The sequence below is a fragment of the Mus musculus genome, chromosome 13 (assembly GCF_000001635.26).
Source record: "Mus musculus strain C57BL/6J chromosome 13, GRCm38.p6 C57BL/6J".
NCBI classification, from domain to species: Eukaryota; Metazoa; Chordata; class Mammalia; order Rodentia; family Muridae; genus Mus; species Mus musculus.
Genome location: NC_000079.6, coordinates 49,782,752 through 49,809,564, shown reverse-complemented (window position 1 = coordinate 49,809,564; position 26,813 = coordinate 49,782,752). Strand labels below are relative to the sequence as shown.

Here is a 26,813-nt window from a genome sequence, read left to right as displayed (position 1 = left end):
TTGGTCACCTGATCTTAGAAAAAGGAGTCAAAACCATCCAGTGGAAAAGACAGCATTTTCAACAAATGGTTCTGGTTCGACTGGTGGTCAGCGTGTAGAAGAATGCAAATTGACCCATTCTTATCTCCTTGTACAAAGATCAAGTCCAGTGGATCAAGGACCTCCACATAAAACCAGATATGCTGAATCTATTGGAAGAGAAAGTGGGAAAGAACCTTGGACACATTGGCATAGGGAGAAATTTTCCTGAACAGAACAACAATGGCTTATGCTCTAAGATCAACAATAGACAAGTGGGACCTCATAAAATTGCAAAGCTTCTGTAAGGCAAAGGACACTGTGAAATAAGACAAAACAGCAACTCACAGATTGGGAAAAGATCTTTACCAATCCTAGATCCGATAGAGGACTAATAACCAATATATACAATGAACTCAAGAAGTTAGACTCCAGAAAAACAAATAATCCTATTAAAAATGGGATACGGAGCTAAACAAAGAATTCTCAACTGAGGAATATGGAATGGCTGAGAAGCACCTAAAGAAATGCTCAACATCCTTAGTCATCAGGGAAATGCAAATCGAAACAACCCTGAGATTCCACCTTACACTAGTCAGAATGGCTAAGATCAAAAATTCAGATGACAGCAGATACTGGTGAGGATATGAAGAAAGAGGAATATTCTTCCATTGCTGGTGGGATTGCAAGCTGGTAAAATCACTCTGGAAATAAGCCTGGAGGTTCCTCAGAAAATTGGAAACAGTTCTTCCTGAGAACCCAGCTATACCACTCCTGGGCATATACCCAAAATATGCTCTAACATATAACAAGGACACATGTTACACTATGTTCATAGCAGCCATTTTTTATAATAGCCAGAAGCTGGAAATAACCCAGATGTCCCTCAACAAAGGAATGGATACAGAAAATGTGGTACATCTACACAGTGGAATACTACTCAGCTATTAAAAACAATGACTTCATGAAATTTGCAGGCAAATGGATGGAACTTGACAATATCATCCTGAGTGAGGTAACCAAGTCACAAAAGAACACACATAGTATGTACTCACTGATAAGAGGATATTAGCCAAAAAGAATCTTGGAATACCCACGATACAACTCACAGACCATATGAATCCCAAGAAAAAAGAAGACTACACCAAAGTGTGGATGCTGCAGTCCTACTCAGAAGGGGAAAGAAAACAATCTCGGGAAGTAGAGGGAGAAAGAGATCTGGAAGAGAAGTTTATCTGAAGTTGATATATAGCAGTCTATGTGGGTTAATGATGGACCTGTGCAGCTCAAGACTTTGTGACCTCCAGAAAGAATATACACAGAGAGATCCCATATATATTATTGATAGATAGATCTATATAGATATATCTAATAAGTTCCATATATAGTGCGATGTGTGTGTGTGTGTGTGTGTGTGTGTGTGTGTGTGTGTGTATGATTTATTAGAATGATTTGCAGGCTGTAGTCCAGCTAACCCAAGAATGGAACGGCTACCTATGAACAGAAGGTCGGGGAATCCAGTAGTTGTACAGTCCAAGAGGCTGGAAGTCTAAGCTGGTCTTCAGTATGTACTAGAAACCTAAAGAAGTAGGTCTGATGCCAGTGAAGGAACAAACTTGCTAGTGAGGGCAACAGCAAGCAGGCAAAGAGCAAAAGCTTTTTTCCCTCATGTCCTTTATGTAGGCTTCCAGCAGAAGGTGTGGCCCAGATTAAAGGTATATCTTCCCACTTTAAAAGATCTAGATTAAAGCTGTCTACTAACATCAAAGATCAAGACTAGAAATGGATCTTCCCACTTCAAATAATGAAATTAAGCAAAAATCCCACACAAGTGTGCTCAGACATTTTTGGATTTTAGTTCATTCCAGACGTACTCAAGTTGACAACCAAAACAGCCATCACATCATCTCTTAAAAAAATTCCACTTCCTCCTCTTCCTCCCATTTCCTCCCCACTAGTCTCAGGAGTTGAGTTGTGGAGAGCAAAGCTCCCAGGTAAATTAGAGCTGGAAACTACAATCCAGCCTGGCCTAGGAAGAGTTCAGCTCCTAGCCAATGCTGCAGTGGCATCTACGGTCAAGGAATGGGGAAGAGCAGTGCACATTTGCCTGAACCAGTTCCTGTGTTGTCATAACAAAGAACAACTCAGATGGCTTAGAACAGGATTTGCTGTCTCCCAGCACTGAGGTCCTGGGGTGTGGCAGGGCAAGGCTCCCTCTAGTGGCCTGGGGGAGGGGATTTGCTCCAGCCAACCTCCAGGTTCTGTGTTTTCTTGGCTGGTGGCAGCAGAGGCCCAGTTGCCATAGGTCATCTTCCCTGTGTGGTTCTGTGTCTCAGGCTTCCCTGTTATAAGGCATGAGGCTTCTCCTATGACTTTAATAGTGGCCATGTAATTTTTAAGTCATTTATGTGGGTGTGTCTTTTGACACCTCTTATAGATCTAAGCCCAGATGTTTGCTACATATGATGCATCAGGCATCAGATTGTCATTCTACCAAGTCTAAAGATAAAATTCTAATGATCTGTTATCTTAACAACTGTGCTGCCAAAGAGGACAGGCAGGTATAGGTAACCTACTGAGAAATGCAAAAAGGTTTGTCAGGGGTACTTTCAACCATCAGAACCCGACTGTTGTAATAGCAGTCCTTTGGAAAGCCCCTGGGAGCACTGGTCTTTGATCCCTGGAGAAGAAAAGGCTGATCATACCCCAGAGCTTGTCCTAACTGACTGGTGCTGCCTGGCACCTCCTCATTTCTTACTGAACTTCAAGAACTGTTGCTGTTACTTGTCCCAATGCAGGAACTGGAAAGTCCCTCCCTACTGCCATCACCACCACAAGGCTTCCCACTGAAGGCTGTCAGGGCAAAGTCTCTGTGGGATATGGCCAAGCACTAATAAGAGAAAGAGCAGCCCAGTCAAGGAGACGCTGACAAAAAGCCCCATGTTCCTCAGAAACAGGTCCTGTGGGTGTCATGAAAAGGAACAAAATTATTTTGTGCAAACGTCAGCACATGCATTGTCTTTCAACCAGGTACGCAGTAGAGTATAGATGCACAGTGGGAAAAGAGCCTTGCAGTAAATGCAGTAAATAACACTGATATTGTAGGAAATATTTTTAAAAAGAAAAAAAATCTAGCACTAACCCGTGCTACGCCGGGCACCGGCAGGCCACATGACACCAGAGAGGTGTTCTCATCTCAGCAGATTCTCTGGCCCAGAGCTCCTGAAATGTCTCCACCTAACTCACTAAGTTCCCTTGGCAGGTCGCTGCCACACCAGCCCCATCCAAGGACTGCCCATCTCAGGGTTAACTGTCACAATTCCCAGTAACCCTGTGAAATGAAAACTCTAGAAGCTTATAATTAATCATTCAGATTTACATATCAATAAATTCTCAATTCACAAGATGCCCACACAATAAATTCAGGGCCAATTGATAATGACACAAACTGCCCACCTAGATTAGACAAGTTATCCCAATTATTCTATCCCTGTATGATATTATAGCTACATGTGGCTATTTAAAACCACATGGAGGCTCTCTGCTCCTCCCTGTTCCAGAGACAGCCGCATCTTCTTGTGCAGTGCCAGCCTCATCCGGTAGACAAAATGTGAACGGATTTGGCCATATTGGGCGCCTGATCACCAGGGCTGCCTTCTGCTCTCCACATGGTAAAGTGGAGGTTGTTGCCATCAACGACCCCTTCATTGACCTCAACTACATGCTCTACATGTTCCAGTCTGACTCCACCCATGGCAAATTCAACGGCACAGTCAAGGCCGAGAATGGGAAGCTTGTCATCAACAGGAAGCCCATCACCATCTTCCAGGAGCGAGACCCTGCTAACATCAAATGGGGTGAGGCCAGTGCTGAGTATGTCGTGGAGTCTACTGGTGTCTTCACCACCATGGAGAAGGCCGGGGCCCACTTGAAGGGTGGAGCCAAAAGGGTCATCATCTCCGCCCCTTCTGCCGATACCCCCATGTTTGTGATGGGTGTGAACCAGAAGAAATATGACAACTCACTCAAGATTGCTAGCAATGCATCCTGTACCACCAACTGCTTAGCCCCCCTGGCCAAGGTCATCCATGACAACTGTGGCATTGTGGAAGGGCTCATGACCACGGTCCATGCCATCACTGCCACTCAGAAGACTGTGGATGGCCCCTCTGGAAAGCTGTGGCGTGATGGCCATGGGGCTGCCCAGAACATCATCCCTGCATCCACTGGTGCTGCCAAGGCTGTGGGCAAGGTCATCCTAGAGCTGAACGGAAAGCTCACTGGCATGGCCTTCCGTGTTCCTACCCCCAATGTGTCCGTCGTGGATCTGACGTACCGCCTGGAGAAACCTGCCAAGTATGATGACATTAAGAAGGTGGTGAAGCAGGCATCTGAGGGCCCACTGAAGGGCATCTTGGGCTACACTGAGGACCAGGTTGTCTCCTGCGACTTCAACATCAACTCCCACACTTCCACCTTCGATGCCGGGGCTGGCATTGCTCTCAATGACAACTTTGTCAAGCTCATTTCCTGGTATGACAATGAATACAGCTACAGCAACAGGGTGGTGGACCTCATGGCCTACATGGCCTCTGAGGAGTAAGAAACCCTGGACCACCCACCTCAGCAAGGACACTGAGAGCAAGAGAGAGGCCCTCGGTTGCTGAGGAGTCCCTATCCCAACTTGGCCCCCAACACTGAGCATCTCCCTCACAATATCCACCCCAGGCCCCCATAACAGGAGGGGCCTAGGGAGCCCTCCCTACTCTCTTGAATACCATCAATAAAGTTCGCTGCACCCACCCCCCCCCCACACACACACACACACAAAACCACGTGGAGTCTGAATCTTCTTCTTCTCCCTCCATCTTCCTTTCTCCCTCCCCCTGTGTTTGTCTTGTCTCTTCCTAAGTCTCTTAGCTCTGCCTCCTTTTTCCCTGTCCAATCACAGGCTTCTTGAATTAATATTTAAATTAATTGGACATGGAGAATTCTGCTACACACTAGCTAAACAAGGCATCCACAAGAAGCATTTAGACAGATCTGTCTTTCTCACCCTGTGAAACGTCAGTTCACAGTAGATAACACACCTGAACTTAAGCCCTGTATGCAGAGGCTGCTGGAAGGGGAAGAAGGAAAATCCTTCATACACAGGCATAGGCAGAACTGTCTGACTGGAGCACCAAGAGCACGGGGAAGGGCCCCACGCATTGACAAATGGGAGTACAAGAAATTTAAAAGCTCTACGTAGCCAAAGATGCTATCATTCAAGGGAACAGCCAACCTAGAGCATGGGATAAGATCATTAATGGTCACATTCCTGTGGGGTGTTAACATCTAGAATGTACAAAGAATTGTGACTACTAAAAACAAAACAAACAACAAAAAAGAGATCAATAAATTGGCTAATGAACCAAATAGTTTTCAAAAGGAATCACATAGAGGCCAATAAATATTTTACAAAGTCTTCAACATGCTTAGCCTTTGGGAAATTCAAACTAAGGCCACTTTGATGTTCCCTCTCACCTAGACCTCAGTGGCTAAGATGAGACAACAAATGAGACACTCTGGCAAGGGTGTTTGGAAAGAACCTGTCAGCAACTGCTATTGGGTGTGTAAACTGGAGCTGTGGGGTGGAAATCAGGATAGAGGTTCCTAAAATCAGAAATCTCATACGCCCAGCTCTACCAATAATCACGATGGACTCAAAGGACACTGTCTACATTCTACCAAGGAATACCTACCTGCACATCCAAGCTGACTCTGCACTGCTCACAATACCAAGACAACTAGGTATAAAAAAGACCTTAATGATTCACATTATTTTATGCTAATTAAAATAAAATAAGCTTAAAGAAAGGAAACAAATATGAATCACTAAAAATACTAAAAGTTTATTTGATAATAATTAGCCAGATACATTCTTATGATGTATGTTTCATTAATATTCTTTTTTTTTCTTTTTTTGCTTTTTCGAGACAGGGTTTCTTTGTGTAGCCCTGGCTGTCCTGGAACTCACTCTGTCGATCAGGCTAGCCTTGAACTCAGAAATCCATCTGGCTCTGCCTCCCAAGTGCTGGGATTAAAGGCATGTGCCACCACTGCTCAGCTTTTTTTAAAGATTTATTTATTTATGTATATGAGTGCACTGTCGCTGTCTTCAGACACACCAGAAGAGGGCATCAGATCCCATTACAGATGGTTGTAAGCCACCATGTGGTTGCTGGGAATTGAACTCAGAACCTGTGGAAGAGTAGCCAGTGTTCTTAACCACTGAGCCATCTCTCCAGTCCCTCATGTTTCCTTAACATTCTAATAACTGAAGTTACGTAATTAAAATTATATTCTTTTAGGTTTTATTGCAAATTGGCAAAGCTAAATGAATACGAGACAAATGGAAGTTTCATGTCTCACCTTAGACAAGCTGTGATCTCAGGATGTGCAGACAGACGACATCCTGAGAGCAAGAATCCCCAAGAAACAACACAAGTTCCACAGAGAAGCTCACTTTGTCAAAAACTAAGAACCTGAGGAACTCAAGTAGGTATCTTTTAGGAAGCAGAGGAATTCTAGGGTTCAAAGAGGAGAAACAAAAAAAGGACAGAGAGCTATATTTGACTGCTTCCGCAGGAGGATTTGGAAGGAGGGAGCAGGGAAATTCGGGAGGCCTGTGGGGCTGCTGAGCTGGAGGCTGGATAGGGGGTGTGGCACCCTCTCCCCTGCCAGAAGCTCTTTGTAATGTGGAGGCCACAGCCGTGTGATGTGACCTGAGGCCTCCTGACAAGTCACATGCTCAGCGGTCCAAGAGATGCACTGGGACTCAGAGGATGGAGAAATCTCTCCTTCCCGTGGAAAGCATTAGTGACACGGGGATGAGCCCCAGCTCCATGAACATAGCAACGAACATGAGCTCTGCAACTGTGTGCAGAGTGAGGCTCTTTTTCCTACTAATCCCATTCCTGAAGGAGTACCCAGTGTCACCATCAACTGAGAGCCTTGGTTGACAAACAATGGAAATGCAGACTGTTGTTCACAACTCTCACTCTCAAAGTTCCTAGAGAGAGAGCAGCTGACTATGAATTTGCCTCGTGCTCTAGCAGGGTGTGGTTCTCCAAGCAGCAGATAATTTCTGCATTTCTGTGACATTTGGAATTCTGGAAACTTTTCAGAGTGTACATAAGTGTTAGTGGCTTAAAAGGCATGGTGGGTTATTGGTTGTCGGTTGTTTGCTATCAGTTGCTGGTGTTTTGTTGCGCGCGCTCAACAGGCCAGGAAGAACGATGCTGCAACAGGATCCTTCTGCACACGTTTATTCAGTCCTGTTTCTTCTTGTTTATATCTCCCTTGTTTTTATATCTCCCCCGAACCCTGGGCCTCTCACTCTTTTATACTCTCAGTTCCCATCCACGCACAGCAGGCCACGCCACCTCACCAGGCATGCAGCTTCAGCTAATCAGGGCAGCAGGGGCATATCTCCATCAAATTGGATTCACCTGTATCCTGGTACACCTGCGCAGCACTCAAGATGTTTGTGTCTTATATGAGGAAGTCAGGTGCAAGTCATATGACTTAGCTGCAGTCCCTGGCGCCTTTGGGACTGCCGCCACACCCGCTCCCCACAATTCCCCCTTTTTTCTTTTTTGGCAGAGAGAATGTCTGTAGATAGCCCCTCGCAACCATGCCCCTTACCCGTCTTTGGGAGACAAACAGCATTGGTTTGATCCCTGTCTTAGGTTGGTGACATGCCCAGGGAGTCTTATCACTGACTACCTCTCAATTATGCCAAGCCACTCCTGGGGAGATTGTGTTTTGCTTGCGGCAGGTGCATCAAAAGGCCAGGATGTTAATTAACCTATGGCCAGATCTTAATTGCTGCAAGCAAGCCTCATGGGTGAAGGTAGAGGTCTGATCCCCAGTGTGCAAGCATAGGGGCCCTACACAAAACCATCCCTTAGGCTCATCACCCAGAGAGGTCTTGGCCAGCTCCCGTGTCGTTTTTCCTGGGGGAAGGGAACTAGGACACTGAACCTTCATGCAATCAGACGTGCCTTCCACAGGATGCCAACAGAACGCTATCCTCTGTGCAGTGCTTAGCCTCGCACCCCACGGCATAACGCAGCATTATTTCTTTTAGAGCGGCAAACCGAATCTGAGGAGATTGTCCCGCCTCCACTGCAGCAAAAGCCTACGCTACCATGGCGAAAGTGCGGGCCGCACACTCTGCACCTAACACATGTGCCAAACACAAAACACACACACACACACTATAACAAGCATACATCCCAGGGCTCTCACCCCCGCTCATCTTCCCTAAAGCAAGGGATAGATGGCCAGAGGGGCTATATCTTTAAGGGGAATTCAGGGATCAAAAAGCGTGGAAAAATTTGAATGTCATGTCGAGCTGGTATTGGCGCTTCTGGAACACCGAAAGGATCTCTCATCTCGGCTCCATCCTTTGTGCTTGTGGGATCATCCACCACATCCACAGGGGCAACTGGATCAGGAGCCTCATTCTTGCAGCATCTCACCAATCTCTCCGGCACCCAAAGAGGTTCCGTCTGGTCCTGTGGAAACACACAAACAGACCCTCTCGCCCATGTCAACACCTGATCTGGTCGATCCTCTCCAAATCTCCAGACAGAAGGTCCACCTACAGGTGGCTGCTGAGGAGGCATAGGGAGAGGACGCAGAAGCTAATTCGCCTTCCTCCTCCACCTCGGCTCTTATATTTTGTCCTTTCTGTCCACCTGATAACACTGTGTCTCCTTTCTTTTTCCTTTTTCTTTTTAAGCCCTTCTCTTCCGACATACTTTCTTGTTGCTCTATAAGGATTTTCTGACCTGTCTTGACTGCCTCTACACACAGTTTCAAACAGTAACAGAGTCCATATATCAGAACAAACAAGACCAAAACTATCAGACCTACCCACAAAGGGTCAATGGGAGAAAAAAACATAACTACACAGCGAGGATCTATTGATCACTACACTGAGGTTATCATAGTTCCTTAACTTGTCCCCAAACCGGGAACTTTAACTTGTCCCAAAACCAGGAACCTTAACTTGTCCCAAAGCCTGCTTCCTGGCAACTTTATATTCGCCTCTATTTTATCCGAGGTCCTTCCCAAACTCCTGGGTTACTTTGTGCCTACTTCCTGGCAACTTTATGCTCACCTCTATTTTATCCGAGGTCCTTCCCAAACTCCTGGGGTCGCAAATTTCACTCACCGTGAACTTACCCTGCCTGCCGGCAACCACTGACTGCTGAAAGTTCTGAACTCGGTGGGGGAGTCGGTTCCCCGTACGGGCCACCAATTGTCACGCCCGCTCTCGACCAGCAAGAACGATGCGACCACCAGTCCTTCTAACAGCAGTTTATTCAGTCTTCATCTTTCTTCTTTCTCTTCATCAGTACCGTTCCCCAGCTGAAGAGTTCTGAATCCACGCCGGATCCTTCTCAACAGTCTGTTTTACGGGAACACTTTATTACCACCTTTCCCCGTGATGCAGTTCTGAATCCTCCCTGTAGCAGGGGGTCTTCGCTTGTGCCTGAAGATGTTTCTTTTCCCGGGTTTCGGCACCAACTCTCGAGCGCGCCCCCAACTCGCCAGCAAGAACGATGCTGCAACAGGATCCTTCTGCACACGTTTATTCAGTCCTGTTTCTTCTTGTTTATATCTCCCTTGTTTTTATATCTCCCCCGAACCCTGGGCCTCTCACTCTTTTATACTCTCAGTTCCCATCCACGCACAGCAGGCCACGCCACCTCACCAGGCATGCAGCTTCAGCTAATCAGGGCAGCAGGGGCATATCTCCATCAAATTGGATTCACCTGTATCCTGGTACACCTGCGCAGCACTCAAGATGTTTGTGTCTTATATGAGGAAGTCAGGTGCAAGTCATATGACTTAGCTGCAGTCCCTGGCGCCTTTGGGACTGCCGCCACACCCGCTCCCCACAGTGTTTGTGGTTTGTGGTTTGTTAAGTAGTCGTGTGCAAAGAAGAAAAAAGAAACTGGGTATCCTGACAGTGAAGATCAAACTTGCCCCAAAGGAACTCAACACCCCTAATCAAGCAGGAAATAGTCTAAAAATAACGTCTCCCTCTTTCCCCTCTATCCTTTTTTTTCTCTCCTATCTAATGATAGGGGATAAAATGGGTGGGTGAAAGAGGGGTGGGAAAGGGTGGAAGAAAGGGCATACAAAGTAGCTAAAGCCAAACTACAGACAGACAAGCCGAAATCTCCACAGAAAGCACCTGCACCTCAGTCTCAGGGGCTGGCTGAGGTCAGAGTGGCCTGCACGCTCTGCCAAAAGCTCTCAGACCTGTACAAGGAGGGAGAGAGGCCATCAGGCATCCTAAGGTTCCATGGACAGACTGGATTTCTGACTTGGTGGATGCTCAGGGAAAACTCTAAGAAAGGGCATCTGTCCTCCACTCAGGAACCTGCTCTTGTTTGTGTTGAGCTGGAGTGATGCAGGTGATGAGACCAAGGTAATCAGATCAGGGCTTGAGACTTCTCAGCTCTGAGAAAGCAGGTATCACCTGACAGCCCAGAGGCAGCTGCAGAGCTCAGCCTTGGGTAGGAGCCTGTCTGAGGAATACTGACTAAGGGGATCCCTGGTAAGAGTAGACAGCCCTTTCTTCTATTTTTCCCAAGAGGCCAAAAGGAAATGTGTTAATGCACAGTGTGAATGAGTCAAGGATGGATGGGAGAGAGCTCCCCGTGAAGCTGTGAAGGTGAATCTGGATTTCCTTGAAAATCCCAAGATATTGGAGATACCAGAGCCATGGGATCCTTGGGAGTAGGGAAGCTGCTGGCAATGCATGGGACAAGCCCAAGAGAGAAAAAAATGTTTTACAGTTAAGCAAGCTGGAAGGAGTGGGAGATCTGAAGACCTTTAAGCAGTGTTGAGTTTGCAAAAGACCATGGGGATTTTTGAAGTTGGGCTAAATTCATTATGACCCACCTACAGGCCTACAGGTGCCAGGGAATAGAATATGGTAGTTTGAATGAGAATGGATCTCAGATGCTCATATAGTTGCATGCTTAGCCCAAGTTAATGGAACTGTTTGAGAAGGATTAGGAAGTGCTACCTTCTTGGAGGAGGTGTGGTCTTCTTAGAGGAGGTGTGTCACTGAGTCATCTCCTTTGAGATGTCTCAGAGGTGGTTGCTTTAAGGTTTCAAAAGCCACACCAGACTCAGTCTTCTTTTCTTACTCTATTTGCCTGCCTGCCTGCCTGCCTGCCTGCCTGCCTGCCTGTCTGCCTGCCTGCCTCCCTCCCTTGCCTTGCCTGCCTTGCCTTGCCTTGCCTTGCCTGCCTTGCCTTGCCTTCCCTGCCTTGCCTTGCTTTGCCTGCCTTGCCTTGCCTTGCCCTGCCTGCCTTGCCTTGCCTTGCCTGCCTTGCCTTGCCTGCCTTGCCTTGCCTGCCTTGCCTTGCCTTGCCTGCCTTGTCTTGCCTTGCCTGCCTTGCCTGCCTTGCCTGCCTTGCCTGCCTTGCCTGCCTTGCCTGCCTTGCCTGCCTTGCCTGCCTTGCCTGCCTTGCCTGCCTTGACTGCCTGCCTGCCTTGCCTGCCTGCCTGCCTGCCTGCCTGCCTGCCTGCCTGCCTACCTGCCTGCCTGCCTGCTTGCCTGTGGATAAGGATACAAACTCTCAATGCCATATCTGCCTGTCTGCTGACATGCTTCCTGCCAAGATGATACTGGACTAATCCTCTGAAACTGTAAGCAAGCCCCCAGTGAAACATTTTCATTTATAAGAGTTGTCTTGATCGTGGTGTCTCTTCACAGCAATAAAACAGTAACTACAATAGCATTCGAAGGTATTAGAAAATGCAAATTAAAACTACTCTGAGATTTCATCTTACCCTAGTCAAAGCAATCAAGATCAATAAAAATATGGCAACAGATGCCAGGGAGGGTGCAGAAAATGGGAAACACTTATCCATTGCTGGTGTGAGTGTAAACTGGTATAGCCACTATAGAAATCAATGTGGAGGTGATTTTTTTAAAGGTGAAAATAGATCTATAATCACAAAATCCAGTTATACCTTTCTTGGGCATTCATTTAAAGGAATTTATATTGGCTGATGTCATTCATATGTGTGGCAGTAGAGAGAGAAGTTCACCAAGATGCTAAGCCTTCATTTTCCAAAGGAGCAGAGGGTTTCAGCCTTCTTGGAAAAGACTGACACCCAGCTAGCTCATTCCAGTTACTATATTCAAACATTATACAAGGACTATTGGGGCTAAGAAAGGTCCCAGTAACAAAAGTTTTCTTGTCCTTCCTGCCCATGAGAGCAGATAACCCATACAAATCTCAGTCCCTTCTGACCATGGCTAGCCATTATCAAAAGTAAGAACTCCAGGTTTGCCAGGGGTATCTTAGGACACCAAGGTTGGTGCAACTGCAAGCTCTCACATGGCACCAAGTGCAGATTCTCTGAGACAGAACACTTCTTCAAGATTCAAACAGTTTCAAAACAATGTCTCAGCCACTACTACTAATTGACCCAAACATTAAAAAAGGCTTTGTTGAAACATTTTACTTAGAGTCAGATATAAAAGCTTTACTATACAGAACACTACAAATCTACTTATGACTATACACCATAGACACTTGCATATTCATTTTCACCACTGCTCTATTCAAAGCAACCAAAGGTTGAAAACACCCTAGAAGACCATCAATTATTAAATGTATAATGAAAATGTAGTATATTAACACAATGGAATATTAGTTGCTGTTAGGAAAAATGAAAATTTGAAAATTTCAGATAAATGGCTAGAGCTAGAAAAAAATGCTAAGTGGAAGAATCCAGTCCCAGAAAGACAGACATTGCATGTTTTCTCTTATATAGAGATGTTTTCATTGTCCATTTCATTTAGAATATTCAGAGGATAGATAGCTACTAAGAGACTTGTGGGTGTGGTAGTTGGAGGAATAGATCTTCCAAGGAAGGGAAAAAACAGTAGAATATAGTGTTATAAAGGGATAGATAAAGGAGAAAGTAAAATAGAATGATTACATGAAGAGGGAAATGGGAAGACAGGATAAAGGAGGGCTGGGGAGGGATAACTAATACTAAGAACTTTTGAAAAGTCATAAAGAAAACTACTAATGTAGAAGCATCCTAAATTTTATTTATGTGTGTGTATGTATGTATATATATATGTGTGTATATATATGTGTGTGTGTATGTGTGTATGTATGTATATATATGTATCTATATATGTGTGTGTGTGTGCACATGTGTCATTATATAATGGGGGAGAGAGTGCTTCAACTATATATCATATGCTACCAAATAGAATTCCCAGTGCCTGGCATGCATTGCATCTTTTTGAGTTGTTGGTCAATGCAATCCCATAATCATCCCCACCCCCAACAATACAGGTCGTTGCCAATGCTATCGGTCACCCTCCACAGCATGCTGCTTAGAGCCTATTGCTAAAGCCACTTGAGCTTTGCCTCCAGCGTCCATGCAGATCTCAGCTGTCTTCCAAGACCAGGACAGACCACTAAGTGCTCCAACTGTGTTCCAACGACTTTTCTAATCCAGGTCCTAAAGTTTTCAACATTTTCGGGGGGGGGGAGGTCCTATGATCAGGTCTATCACAGCAGTAGCTTACTCTCTGGTACCAATTTCTGTCTTACTTTTCTATTGTTGTGATAAAACACCATGACCAAAGCAACTTATACAAGGAAGAAGGGTTTGTCTGGCTAATAGTTCCAGAAGTTAAAGAACCTGATGTAATGGTGACACATGGAAGTAAGCAGTGGCTAGAACAGAAATTGTGGGCTCACATTTAGAAACATAAATGTCAAAAAGAAGTCCAACGAGATAGGATGAAAGTATTTAAGCTATCAGAGCCTGCCCCTGACACAGTTCCTCCAGCAAAGCCACAATTTCTAAATTTACCCAATGAATGCCACCAAGTGGGAATCAAATGTTCAATGCCTGGGCTATGGAGGACATCTCATCATTCAAAACACCATACTATGAGATAGATAGATAGATAGATAGATAGATAGATAGATAGATAGACAGACAGATATATTGATTCTGTATGTGGGTGTTTTGCTTGCATATATGTCTGTGTTTTACTTGTATGCATGGTGCCCTCAAAAGTCAGAAGAGGTTGTCAGATCTTCTGGATCCAGAGTTACAGACTACTGTGAGCTGCCATTCTGGTGTTGCAAATCAAATCTATGTCCTCTGGAAGAGCAGCCAGTACTGTTAACCAATGAGCCATCCCTCCAGCCCAACCATGATGCATTTTGATTGAGAGAAAATTGATTTTGCTAATTTGTTTCATAATGTCATAGAGATCCTTTGGAAAAACCCAGTTATTGAAACATGTGACTTCCAGGAAACAGCTGTAATGTATTTTCCTTAAAGGTGATAAGGCCCTCTTCCCAGCTGGCCTGCCTAAGACACAACATGCAGAGGTAAGTTGCATGTGGTTGCATGTGTGAAGAGCCTCACTGCCTATCTCTGGGTTCATTCGTTGGTCCAAAAGAGCCTTGCAGGACCCCAAGAGTGTCCTGCTGCCCTGTGGAACCCATCAGGGGCCACAAAACTAACCAGCTTGGAACCCTATCCCACCAATCCCATCCCAGTTGGATTAGCCTGTCATCCCAATAGATATGCCAGGGACACAGCATGCAGAGATGAGTTTTGAGTGGTCCCCTGAGTTCCACTGTCTACCTCTAGGCTCAATCTTTGGTCTTAAGGACTCTTTCAGGACCCCAGGAGCCTCCAACTAACCTGTAGGTGCCTGTGGAGAACCCAAAAACTACCAGCTTGAAACAGCTGGATGGCCCACCAATCCCTTTCAAGTGGGTTCTGCTTCAGTCACAGCTAGAAGAGGCAGGAACCCTGATCTCCACTGTCTGGCCCATGGCTCACCTCACATTTCCAAGAAGTCCTGCTGACAGCAGGATCATCCAGTCAACACCAGATGCCTAAGGGGCAGCATAAGAACTCAATCAACGGGGACCTGGGCAATATAGCGCCACAAGAGGTAATCCATTTGCTACAACCAACCCTGGATATTCTGATGAAGCTGAAGCACAGGAAGATTCTTACATCGAGTGGAAACTTAAGGGTTCTTTGGAAAATCGGTCGGATGGAGTTTTGCCAGGGTAACCTCATGAAGGAAAATTTCATTAAAGAGGACACAAGGGTGAAAGCCTAAAGCAGACTCATGAGGAAGGTTGTACTGAAGCAGACACAGGAGAGAGGATGTTCTCCTAAAGCAAGCATGTGAAAGGACACGTGATGAAGGATTCTTTGCTAATGACATGGATGTATTGGTCCACCTTACACTGCACAGCTGAGCTGCATTTGTGGGGACTCCATACAGAAGAACACACCAAAAAACTTTTGCTGGTTTGATGCAGTTTCTTGCTTCTTCCAAGATCGAGCTGATTGGATACACGTGCTGAGGCAAGACCTATGCTGAGGCAAGGGACATGGAGGATACATGATATCTGAAGGGTATAAACTGGACTCTACGGAGTCACGGAGAGAGCTCCGCTTACTGGCACAGCTAGCTGTGCAAACTCTTAGGGGTATCGAGTCTTCACTGATCTTCACTTCCCTGAGAGAGGTACAGCCAAGAACTTCTCCTGGTGTTCCTGGTGGTCCCTCCTACTGAATCAAGCCCAGGCTGAGGCCTGGCTGTCTCTGATAGGTCCTGTCTCTGCTGTTGCTAACCCGACTCTATTAAACTAGACTGATGTTGTATCCACGAAGAGTTTGGAAGTGAATCAAGCTGCCTCTGCCTCCTAACCTGTAAACTGAAGTGCTGATTTCCATACAATACAGACAGGAGTTGCTCTAAAGAACTTTTCTAAACAGGTCCATTTCCCCCATGTCCTTTCTTTTCCACTACCTCTGGTAGGTGGTGGGCTACAAAGGGACATTAAAGCATTTAAGAACCATCATAATATAAGAATTGAAAAAAATTAAAGTTATACTTAAAGATGATAGAGGCCTCTAAAGAGGACGTGAATAAATCCCTTAAAGAAATACAGGAAAGTACATTCAAAGAAGTAGAAGCATTAAAAGAATATATATAAAGAAATACAGGAAAATACAATCAAACCAGTGAAGAATATGAATAAAACTGTGCAACACCTGAAAATGAAAATAGAAGCAATGAAGAAAATACAAACTGAGGCAATCCTAGAGATGGTAAACCTAGGAAAGAGGACATAAATTAAAAGTGTGAGTGTCACCAAGGGAGTAGAAGAGATAGAAGAGAAAAGCTCAAGCATAGACAATACAATATCAGAAGTCAATACAACAGCTAAAAACTTCATGACAGAAAACATCCAGAACATGTAGGACCCGCTGAGAAAACCAAGTCTAAGAGTAATAAAAATGGAAGGAGAAGATTCCCAGCTCAAAGGCCCAGAAAATATCTTCAACAAAATCATAGGAAAAAAACTTCCCTAATCTAAAGATAAATATGCCTATAAATGTACAAGACACCTATAGAACAATAAGCAAGTTGGACAAGAAAAGAAAATCCTCTGCCACATAATAATCAAATCAGTAAATGTATGGAACAACAAAAAAAAAAGACATCAAAAGCTGTAAAGGAAAAAGACTAAGTAACATATGAAGGTAGACCTATCAGAATTATACCTGACTTCTGGACAGGAACCCTAAAATATAGAAAGCTCTAGACAGATGTCTTGCAGACCCTAAGAGACCACAGAGATCAGCCCAGAATACTATACCCAACAAAACTATCAATAAGCAGAGATGGAGGAACCAAAATATACCACTACAAAACCAAATTTAACCAAAATCTTTCCAATAATCCAGCCCATCAGAGGGCTGTGATCCAGTCTGTCTGTTGTTGATGTCGGAAACTGGGTGTTTCAACATGTGCCAACCATATAAGCTCAGTGCCAAAGAGCAAGTTACTGATCATCTCTGAAATTCAAGGGCCTCTCTTGTCAGGTGGACATTAGTAGGCTATGTTGGGATATGAAGATTCTGGTACACAGCAGCTTCTACTGACTATAACTGCTCCATCTGGCAGTATAAGAAATTTGAACATGGGCGGTGCATGACAGGGCAGTGTATATGGATACCTTTTTTACCCGGTTCTATTCTCCCAGGTAAAAAGAAATCAGGAAGGGACATTAATACTTCCTTCTGAGGATCAGGGATGTAGCCATGCCACAAGATACCTAACTTCCTCCGAAGCATCCTCACAAATCTCCTAGACGCAATCATTTTGAGAGACAACCACCTACTACTAAAGCCCTTGATATTCCAGATGTCTATCATGTGGTCTACCCTCACAGGCCCACAGTACTCAATTCTCACATACCAAGGCTGTGGCTTCATTAAGGTAGAACCAAAAGCCTAGCTTAGCAGTCACCAATGCACACAAAATCACTCTGGGCCCAGGAGTTAGTTACTCAGACAAAAGACCTGAGCTGGAACACTGAAGCTGCTAGAGGAAGAAAAAGGGAAGCACCTCATACACAGGCATAGGTGAGAACTGTCTAAACACCAACAGTACAGGCATAGGGGAGAACTGAATGCCAACAGTACAGGCATAGGGGAGAACTGAATGCCAACAGTACAGGCATAGGTGAGAACTGTCTAAACACCAACAGTACAGGAAAAAGACCAGAGATCGACACATGAGATTACATGAAATTCAAAAGCTTCTGTGCAGCAAAAGATGCTTTCATGTGGGGCCGGGGCAGCACACACTTTTAATCCCAGCACTCAGGAAGCAGAGGCAGGAGAATCTCTGCGTTTAATGCCACTCTAGTTTACAGAGTCAGTTCCAGGACAACCAGGGCAACACAGAGAACCATGTGTCAAAATTAAAATAAAATAAAATGCAAAGAAGAGACTATTACTAAAGGACACAGCCTCCATCATGTACTCATAATATAAAATATACAAAGAACTGTAAATATTAAACAACCCAAACCATCCAATTAATACATAGACTAATGAACTGAACAGTTTTCTAATGGAAACACAGAGGTCAATGAATATGTTACAAAGTGTTCAACATCCTTGTTCTTCAGAGAAATTCCACTTGAGACCACTTTAAGATTCCATCTCACCTAAGCCACAATGGCTGGGATCAAGACAACAATTGAGAACCAAAACACTCTGTCAGAGATGTGGGGAAAGAACCCTCAGCAACTGCTAATGAGGATGCTAACTGGAGTCGCAGGGTGGACATTAGTAGAAGTTCCTAAAAAAAAAAAAAAAAAAAAACTACCCTAGACCCAGCTCTACCAATCAAAAGCATGGACTGATAGGACACTGTCTACATCCTGCCAAGGAGATACCCTGACTTTCATGCTGTTTGTGGCACTGCTCACTATAGTGACACAATTAGGTATAAAAAAATCATTAATTAATTCTAATAAAATTTGCTACCTGAAAAATTAACCTATAGAGGAAAGAAGCAAAGTCCTCAGGTGACAGCACATGTTAGTAAAAATGTGGAGAAAGAGAAACACTCCTCCATTGAGGGTGGGATTACAAACTGGTACAACCACTCTGGAAATCAAGCTGGAGGTTCCTCAGAAAATTGGACATAGATCTACCTGAAGACCCAGCCTTACACTCTTGAGCATAGACCCAAACGATGTCCCACCATGCCACAGGGGCATGTGCTGCACTGTGTTCATGGCAGCCTTATTTGTGATAGTCAGAAGATAAACATTCAAATTATCATTGAAGGTTCATTCCACAATTACCCACATGCATTCTTATGATGAAGAAACGAATGTCACTTTTTCTGACTGTTCTATTGCTGAAGAAAGTAATCTAAAATTCTATTTTATGTAAACTGACACAGTTAAATGAATATGATACAAGTGGAAGTTTCGTGTCTCATTTAAGATAAGCTATACTCTCAGAAGGAAGAGATGTGGATGTGTACAGAGAAGATATCCTATGAGCAACAATCCCTAAGAAACAATGCAAGTTCCACAGAGAAGCTCACTTTCTCAAAACTAAGAACCCGAGGGACTCAAGCAGACACCTTCTAGGAGGCAGAGAAATACTAGAGCTCAGAGAGGAGAAACAAAACATGGACAGAGATCTATCTTTGACAGCTACAGCAGCAGGAATTGGAAGGAGGGAAGAGGAAAAGCCAGGAGGAGCCTGTGCCACTGGGGTGGAGGAGCAGGAGGGGTGAGGCACCATCCCTCCTGCCAGTAGTCCTTTGTGATGAGGAGGCCACAGCTGTGTGATGTAGCCTGAGCCCCCTTGACAAGTCACGTGCTGTACACCATAGCTCAGTTGTCCTAGGGTTGCAGAAGATAGAAAAATCTCTCCTTTACATGGAAACCATAAGTAACATATGGGTGAGCCTCAGCTCCATGCACATAGCACTAGACATGACCTTTGGCATTATATGTGGAGTGGGGCTCTTTTTCCTACTAATCCCCTTCCTGAAGAAGTACCCAGTGTCACCACCACCTAAGAGCAAAATGGACATGCCGAAGGTAAGGAGAGCCGTGGTTCACACACAATGGAGCTGCAGTCTGTTACTCTCCCATTCCCTAAAAAGACTGCTGTAGTGAGAGATTTTACATTTGGTGTTTTTAAAAAAGACAGAAAACTATTTTTGTATTAATATGAGGTGTGGAATATCAGACTGCTACAGATAGTGCACAGCAGCTATGACATGCCTAGTGCTCTAGCATGGGTACGGTTCTGCCAGCAGAAGAGAGTTTCTATGTTTGTGTGACATTTGGAAGTCTGGTTACGATTCAGAGGGTATATAGGTACTTGTGCCTTGGAAGGCATGGTGGGTTGTTGGTTGTTCATTGGATGCTATTGATTACTGTTGTTTGTGGTTTGTTAGTCAAGGTCAAAGAAGAAAGAAGAAATTGGATATCCTGAGGGTTAAGATCAAACTTGCCCCAAGAAACTCAACACCCCTAATCAGCAGGAAATAGTCTAACAATAACTTGGCCCCCTACCCCCTCTATCCTATTTTCTCTCCTATGTAGTGTTAGGGGATAGAAAGAGTGGAAGAAAAAGGGGTGGGAAAGGGTGGAAGAAAGAAGAACCTAGGAAGTAGCTAAAGTCTAGCTACAGACAAGTGAGGGGAAATCTCTAAAAACATTAGCACCTCAGCAGAGCAGATGGAAATGTGACCCAGAAGTGTCTGCCTGAATCTCTCAGACCATTTGTACAGGGCAGCAGAGAGGTCACTAAGGGTAAGTGAGGCTCCATGGAGAGAATGCATTTCTGAGTTGGTGAGGACACAGGACAAACTGTGGGAAAGGTCATCTGTCCTTGGCTCAGGCATCTGCTTTTGTTTGTGTTGAGCTGGTGTGAAGCAGGCGATGAACCAAGGGCCTCAGATAAGTGCTTGAGTCTCCTCTGCTCTGAGGGAGCAGATATCACCTGACAGCCCAGAGGCAGTTGCAGAGCTCAGCCTTGGGTAAGATCCTGTCTGAGGTACACTGACTGAGGACTTCCCTGGTAAGCATGGCACAGACAGCCCTTTCTGCTATTTTCCCAATGAGGTCAAGAGGAACTATGTTTATGCACAGTGTGAATGAGTCAAGGATGGATGAGAGCACTCCCTGGAAAATATGGATTTCTTGCTATTCACAATCACAGATAACAGGCCGCTTGTCTAAAAGAGAAAGGAAGAAGGGACCCCAGCTCATTTGTTTTATTTCTAACCGGCAGGATGTGCAGAGGGGGCAGAACAACACCAGAAAGGAAACTGCTGCTATAAAAGGTAGGCTTCTGCTTTCCTGTGGAGAAGAATTCCAGCTGGCTGGCCCCTCAGTGATGAGGGTCATGATGAGAGCCATGCTCGCTGAGGACATGAGATGTAAGAAGGAAGAAGGGGCTTCTGGGAAAATCAGAACCAGGGAATCATTAGCTTTTGTGACAGAAAGTAACTGTAGTTGGCCTGGGCCGGATACTGCCAATGGGAGTGTTGTTCAAGGACTACAATGTCTCCCTGACAGCAAGTAGCTTCAATTCTCCATGCTGCATTTCTCTTTCAGATAACTAACCCTCTCTGTGCTACATATGAAATGAGAGTGGTTGAGGTAGGGGCAATAAAAGTGTGAATGGAGAGAAGAGGTCCCTCCATTACCTCCCCTGGCTCACTTTCAATGTGCTGTGTCCCTAGACTCTGGTGGTTGGGCATTAGAGTCCTAGCTTGAATGGTGCTTGCAAGAGGTGCCTCTCACATTCTCATGGAATGTATGGAGTTTTGTGGATTTTCCATAACATGGGCTTTATTTTCAGATTATAGAAACAGCAGAAAGGATGCACAGGACACTCCGAATGTATCACCACCTATGGAAAGGTAAGAAATCTACCGTTTGTGCAATCATTCAAACCACAATTCAAAATGTGAACTCAGACGCTGGGGCTCTTCATAATGAACATACTTTGTATGGTGGGGTTAAAATATAGCCCTCTTAGACACTAAAAGATATGGGATATGGAGACAGTGGAGGAGCTGTGGGATATAGGTGCCATGTTCATGCAGACGAATGGGCCTCTGGAACCTCTGCTTGGGTCTGACGCTTTTGCCCCCTGTCTTCTGCAGCCCCACCAAGAATCCTCTTCTGGATCCCACAGAACAACCATTTTGGAATTATAATAAGATACTAGATGAGCTTCCCATTTCTCCGATGTTGTCTTACCTCCAGGTCTTAGAAGAACTTATACAGCAGAAATGTAACCAGATTTCCTGGGGCATATCCTCTGCACTCCCTGAGTCAGTTGTGGCCACTGCCTGGGCCTCCAGGAAACCTCCCTCTGTAAAAAACAAAACTTTATCCTTCAGTAATTCATATAGCCCCTTGCCAGCTTTTCCTCTGGCTCAAGGACCTCCACACCTTTCCCAGGCCCAGCCATTACCCCATCAACTTGGGACACCAAGCTTCCTAGATGTGACAGAGACCCCGCTACTGAACAAACACTCAAGTTCTAAACCAAAAAATACACCTTCTTTATCCAAAAGTGGGGCCTATGGAACAACATATTCTAACCCTAGGATGAAGGTACTGACATCCCTCCCAACTGAAAACCAGCCCCAGCAAAAGGGTCTGAAGTGGAAAGACTCTAGAGGCTCTAATGTCCCAAAACAACAAGAAGCCATTAGACAGTCCGCTGACAACTTGCCTTGGGGCACCCTGCTCACTGAAGCACTCAGGTCAGCCTCAATCCTTCCTAACCATTGCCTGATGGTGCAGGATCATGAGAGACAGAAGAAATACAGGGTGATGAAAGAACGAGACCAAGGCCCTTGCTTCCAGGAGCTGATGAACCCTGCAGGACATTTCCCAGCAAACAGTCCTCACCAGTCCAAGAATGAGAGTGGACCTTCCCAGACTGCCCAACCCTCCATCCTGGACTCCAAGCCCTACAAGTCAAGTCAGATAATGGAGTCTGATCCCTCAAGATTACCCTTAAAGAAGAGGCCAGTTTACAAGCAGGACTCCATCAAGGAGAGCCGCCTGTCTTGCACTTCAAGCAGCACCCCTGGGAAGAGCCTAGAACCCAGGAAAGCATTGAGGACAGACCAGCCGTCCAATGTGAATACTGCACAGGATCTTTTTTTCCTTGACTCAAAGACTCAAATGAAGCTGGAATCAAACATAGCACAGCTTCTTCTGAAATACATAGAGAGACCCTATCTGCAGGCTCCTGAGTCAAAAGATGTCATCCAATCTGGGGTTCCAACCTCATACCTTCCCCAGCCTCTGTATCCTTTATCAGACACCTGTGTTTCTAAGGCTGAACACTCTTCCAAGGCTGCTGTGATCCCTGAAAAATTGCATCACCAAGATCCAGGAGGGACAAAGTTAAAAATAGTATCAGCTACCAGGCTGCCGAATACTCTGTCTGCCCACTCATCTTCAGAGGTTAAGGAGACCCAAAGAACATCTTTCCCTGCTGCCAGCTGTGGGCACTCTGAGGCTGATGGAGCTGCATCCCGTAGAACCCTGAATACTTGGGTCAATGCTCACTGCCTCCTGGCAAGAACCCAGGAGAGTAGGACTATCCGAGGGATTGGAAGAGGCAGCCTGCAGCCAAGAACTAGCTCAAGAATTGCTGGGCAAGTACCATGGAAGAGATTTGACAATGTGGCCTCAGGACATCCCTTCTGGGGAAGCACAATGGCTGCTCCTGGAATAATGACTCCACCTTCAGTGTCCAAACAGACCAACAGAATAGTGGAGATAAGAAAAGAGACACCTCATTCAAAGAAAGAAACCCTTGGGCCCAGCAAGATTCCTGGTGGCCAAAACATCTATAGCAATCCCAGAGCCTCTGAATCTGCCAATAGAAAACTAGGCCATTTCCAAACATGTCTCCCTCACTCAAGAGGCCCACCTCTAAAACCACAGATGATTAGTGATGTTGACTTCACATCAGATAAGCAGCCACTGACATCCACTGCTAGGCTCCTTACAGACCATCAACGTACTGTGCACCCTGCCACAGTCATCTGGCCTTCACAGGACTCACTACCCAGATACCAAAATAGATACAAAGATCCCAAGACTTCAGAGGGCCTACATGATGTGCTCATGAGAAAAACTCACAGCCAGGAAACTCATAAACTTGGGGTTCCCAAGGATAAGACTCCAAGAAGTCATCACAAAATGTTTCATCCTAATGAAGAGAAGGGGGATTTTATGAGATTCAGAGCCAGAAGCCAGGAAGAAAGACTTGGGGGAGTGCAGTCCTCTCAAGGCTGTCATACCTCCACCCAACCCAAGGCTATAGTCATTCCTGAGAGTCTGGCTGATATGCCAGGAAATGTAAGAAGGCTTCTGACAGAAATCAAAAGAAATTTACAATATCTTAACCTTGAAATAAAACACAGTGAGCAGGGAGATTCTGTGAAGAATGAAAGCGCCCCACCATCCACTCTACAGAGTCAAATAAGAGGGAAGTTCATGTATAGTATGGCAACTGAAGCACAGTCTCTCTTGAATGCTGTGGTCCACATCCTAGTAGACGCACTGGGCCTTAAAATGGAGGACCCGTCCAAGATCCAGTGGTGTGACGTGGAACAACTGTTATCCCAACTGGAGGCCTCTTCCCACTCTTCTGAGAGGGCCTATGACCCAAAGACTAGCCAACCAGGGAGAAGAATGAGTTGTGATCACACTAGTCCGAAAGGAAACAGCCATCCTAGAGACAGGCAAGAGTCAAATGTTGATGCCCTGAGAGCCCATGATCAACATCAGAGTAGAGTGAGGAGAAGAATGGGCTTTGACCATCTCTACACCCTCACAGAGAAGCACCAGGAATTCAGGTACAGGGGAAATGGAGACAAGCAGCAGCCAAGTCCTGCTGCCCAGAGAGCCTATTACCCAGATCAAGACAGATCAAAACACGGAAAGGAGCCCTGTCCACATAGAAGCCATAGAAGCCACGAGGGGCACAGGCATTCGTTCAGATACCGAAAAAGTGGAGGCAAGCAGCAGCTGGGTGTTGGCCATAAAGCCTTTGACCCATATCAAAGTGCAAAGGAAGGAATGGGATTCGGTCATCTTACAAGTCCCAAAAAGAACAATCAAGTTAAGTATAGGGAAAATGGAGGCCAGGAGCACTCAGGCACTTATGTCCAGGGAGCATCTGACTGAAAGACCTTACCAAAATAGGTCAAGTGTAGTAGCCTTGACCCACTAGGGAAGTCTTCCAGACATGCCATCTGCCCAGCCATTATTACCCCATGCCTCCTGGTAATAAACATTGGGGTTTTTTTCCCTGCAAAGAGACTCTTTTTGCCTACTGGAGCTCCTCCTCAGATGTTCATGGCTCCTACCCAGGTAGGAGCTGCTTCCAGGTTCGTGCTCATGCCTTTCCGCACAGTGGTTTCTCTCTTACAGTGATGGTGCCGAGGAAGGTCAACATTCATCCGGTCTCAGTGCAGTTTATGGAGGAGACAGGGCACATGGGAAGCCACAGTCAGCTTGAGGTGTCATCTTTACACAGTATGTCACTGTATAGTTAGTATTAATCTTTCTGTCATTACAGAGACAATAGAAGTCTAAGGGATTTTCATAATGAGCCAACCATGTGAAGACCCCACCCAGGTCTGTGGCCCAATGTCTTCCCTCTTCTGTCCCACGTTGACATTTGTGTCACTTGCAGATTGGTGCACAGAGGCACCAGAAAGTCAAGACCCTTCACTCATCACAAACTGTTTCAGTCCCAGTTCAGAGGTGAGAGAATCTCTACCTGCATCTCTAGGATGGCCAGAGGGAACATCTATCCCAGGGGCCTCCACTCACCTTCATGCAGGCTGAGGACCCAGCATCACTTACCTCAGCCTGGGTGATAGGGCAGTGACTGCCCACAGTCTACCTTCCTCTCTGACTAGAACAGGGTCCTGAATAGAACTTGCACTGTGTGACCATGGGTGGTTACTGAGTGCTGTGTCACACAGGCCGCCAGTAACACAGGAAGCACCTGCAGAGAAACCACAGACCTCCAATTGAGTCCACTCAGTCCCCTCCCTGGAGCCCCGTCCAGGCCCAGAACCCTGAGACCCTCAGTCACCATGACCCTAAGCGGGTTTCTCTATGCTGGCTAAAGCTCCAGAATGATCTTCCTAGGTAATATGATTGTCCCTCTATCTTTCCCAAAATTAAACCCAATGACTGCTGTTCACCTCTAGTGAAAGAATATATCCTGATTTTGTGCAGTTTCAGGTGACATCTACTCAAACATTTAAATGGACTGTTTTTTTCTTTTTTTTTTTTATTTAGTTTATTTGTTTATATCTCAAATGCTGCTCCCCTTCCCCTCCTGGTCCCTACCTCACCGAGTCCCTTCCCTGCTTTCCCCTCCCCTTCCTCTCAGCATCCCCATGCACTGGCACTTCAAGTCTCTTGAACTGGGTGCCATATTGGAAACAATTCATTTCTGTGCTAATCTACCCTGCCACTGTGCTGACATCCAAGTATGCAGTCCCTGTCATATGCACCAATCCTACTTTGGTGTAGAGAATTTCTGAGTACATTTTTAGATTAATTACAGGTGTTATATTTTCTTATGGATAATGTCAAAATCCACAATCCTTAAAAAGCTAATAAAAGTTACATGGCATCATAAATCAAACGCACCTAAGGGGACACTCCACCAAACATTAAAAACAATGCATGTTGTTATCAGCAGCCCTTGGGGCTTTGTCCAAAATAGAGCACACATTAACAGACAAAGCAAGTCTCAACAAATGTAGGAAGCTACATGTCCTGCATTCCATCTGACCCCCATGCATTAAAGAAAATAAATAAAATATACCAACTCCTGGATGCTAAACAATATACTACAAAAAACCAAATTATGTGAAGGAGAAATCAAGAATTTTTTTTAATTCTGAGAACTGAATGAAAACCAGACAAAAGACAACAAAAAAAAAAGAGAAAATTATAGGCCAATGACCAGGAACACAAAATTTCCAATAAAATACAAGTAGAATTCAAGAACACACCAAAAGGTCATCATGATGAAGTTAGCTTTATCCCAGAGATGCAGGGATGGTTAAACATAGAGCAGTAAATGAAATCCACCTATGTGAGGTGGTGGTGGGTGGGTGACGGGGTGGAGGGAGCATCCTCTCAGAGGCAAAGGAGAAGAGGGACTGGGTGAAGAACTCTTGGAGGGGATACCTGGAAGGCAGACAACATTTTGAATGTAAATAAATCAAACAATTAAAGAATAAATAAATGCCGCAGCAAAATAAAATAAAATCCACCACATAAATATACTAAAAGTCAGAAACCACA

General features: G+C 45.2%; 2 protein-coding genes and 1 pseudogene across 7 annotated transcripts in view; 2 read left to right on the top strand and 1 right to left on the bottom strand.

Annotated features, from left to right (window-relative positions):
- Gm272 (predicted gene 272) overlaps positions 1-26,813 on the bottom strand; it is a 121,323-nt gene that overhangs the window by 78,213 nt on the left and 16,297 nt on the right. For 5 of the 6 annotated variants that reach the window (XM_006516992.3, XM_030247495.1, XM_030247494.1 and 2 more), the window contains 2 exons: positions 24,848-25,494; positions 21,708-21,822 (listed from right to left, as the gene is read on the bottom strand). The gene's annotated coding sequence lies outside the window, so the exon portion shown is untranslated. The remainder of the gene's footprint in view (positions 1-21,707; positions 21,823-24,847; positions 25,495-26,813) is intronic. The other variant, XM_030247493.1, reaches the window with a different exon arrangement.
- Gm7251 (predicted pseudogene 7251) lies at positions 3,609-4,821 on the top strand (annotated as a pseudogene).
- On the top strand, positions 19,313-25,596 carry Gm30302 (predicted gene, 30302). The gene is made up of 4 exons (XM_006516996.4): positions 19,313-19,529; positions 20,731-20,782; positions 21,304-21,364; positions 21,611-25,596. The coding sequence occupies exons 1-4, from the start codon at positions 19,365-19,367 to the stop codon at positions 24,663-24,665; spliced, it is 3,333 nt and encodes a 1,110-aa protein (XP_006517059.1). The 5' UTR covers positions 19,313-19,364; the 3' UTR covers positions 24,666-25,596.

Coding starts and splice junctions, on each gene's coding strand:
- Gm30302 (XM_006516996.4), top strand. CDS start 19,365: ATGGAAACCATAAGTAACATATGGGTGAGCCTCAGCTCCATGCACATA. Junction 19,530..20,730: donor GCAAAATGGACATGCCGAAG/GTAAGGAGAGCC, acceptor TCTAACCGGCAG/GATGTGCAGAGGGGGCAGAA. Junction 20,783..21,303: donor GGAAACTGCTGCTATAAAAG/GTAGGCTTCTGC, acceptor CTTTATTTTCAG/ATTATAGAAACAGCAGAAAG.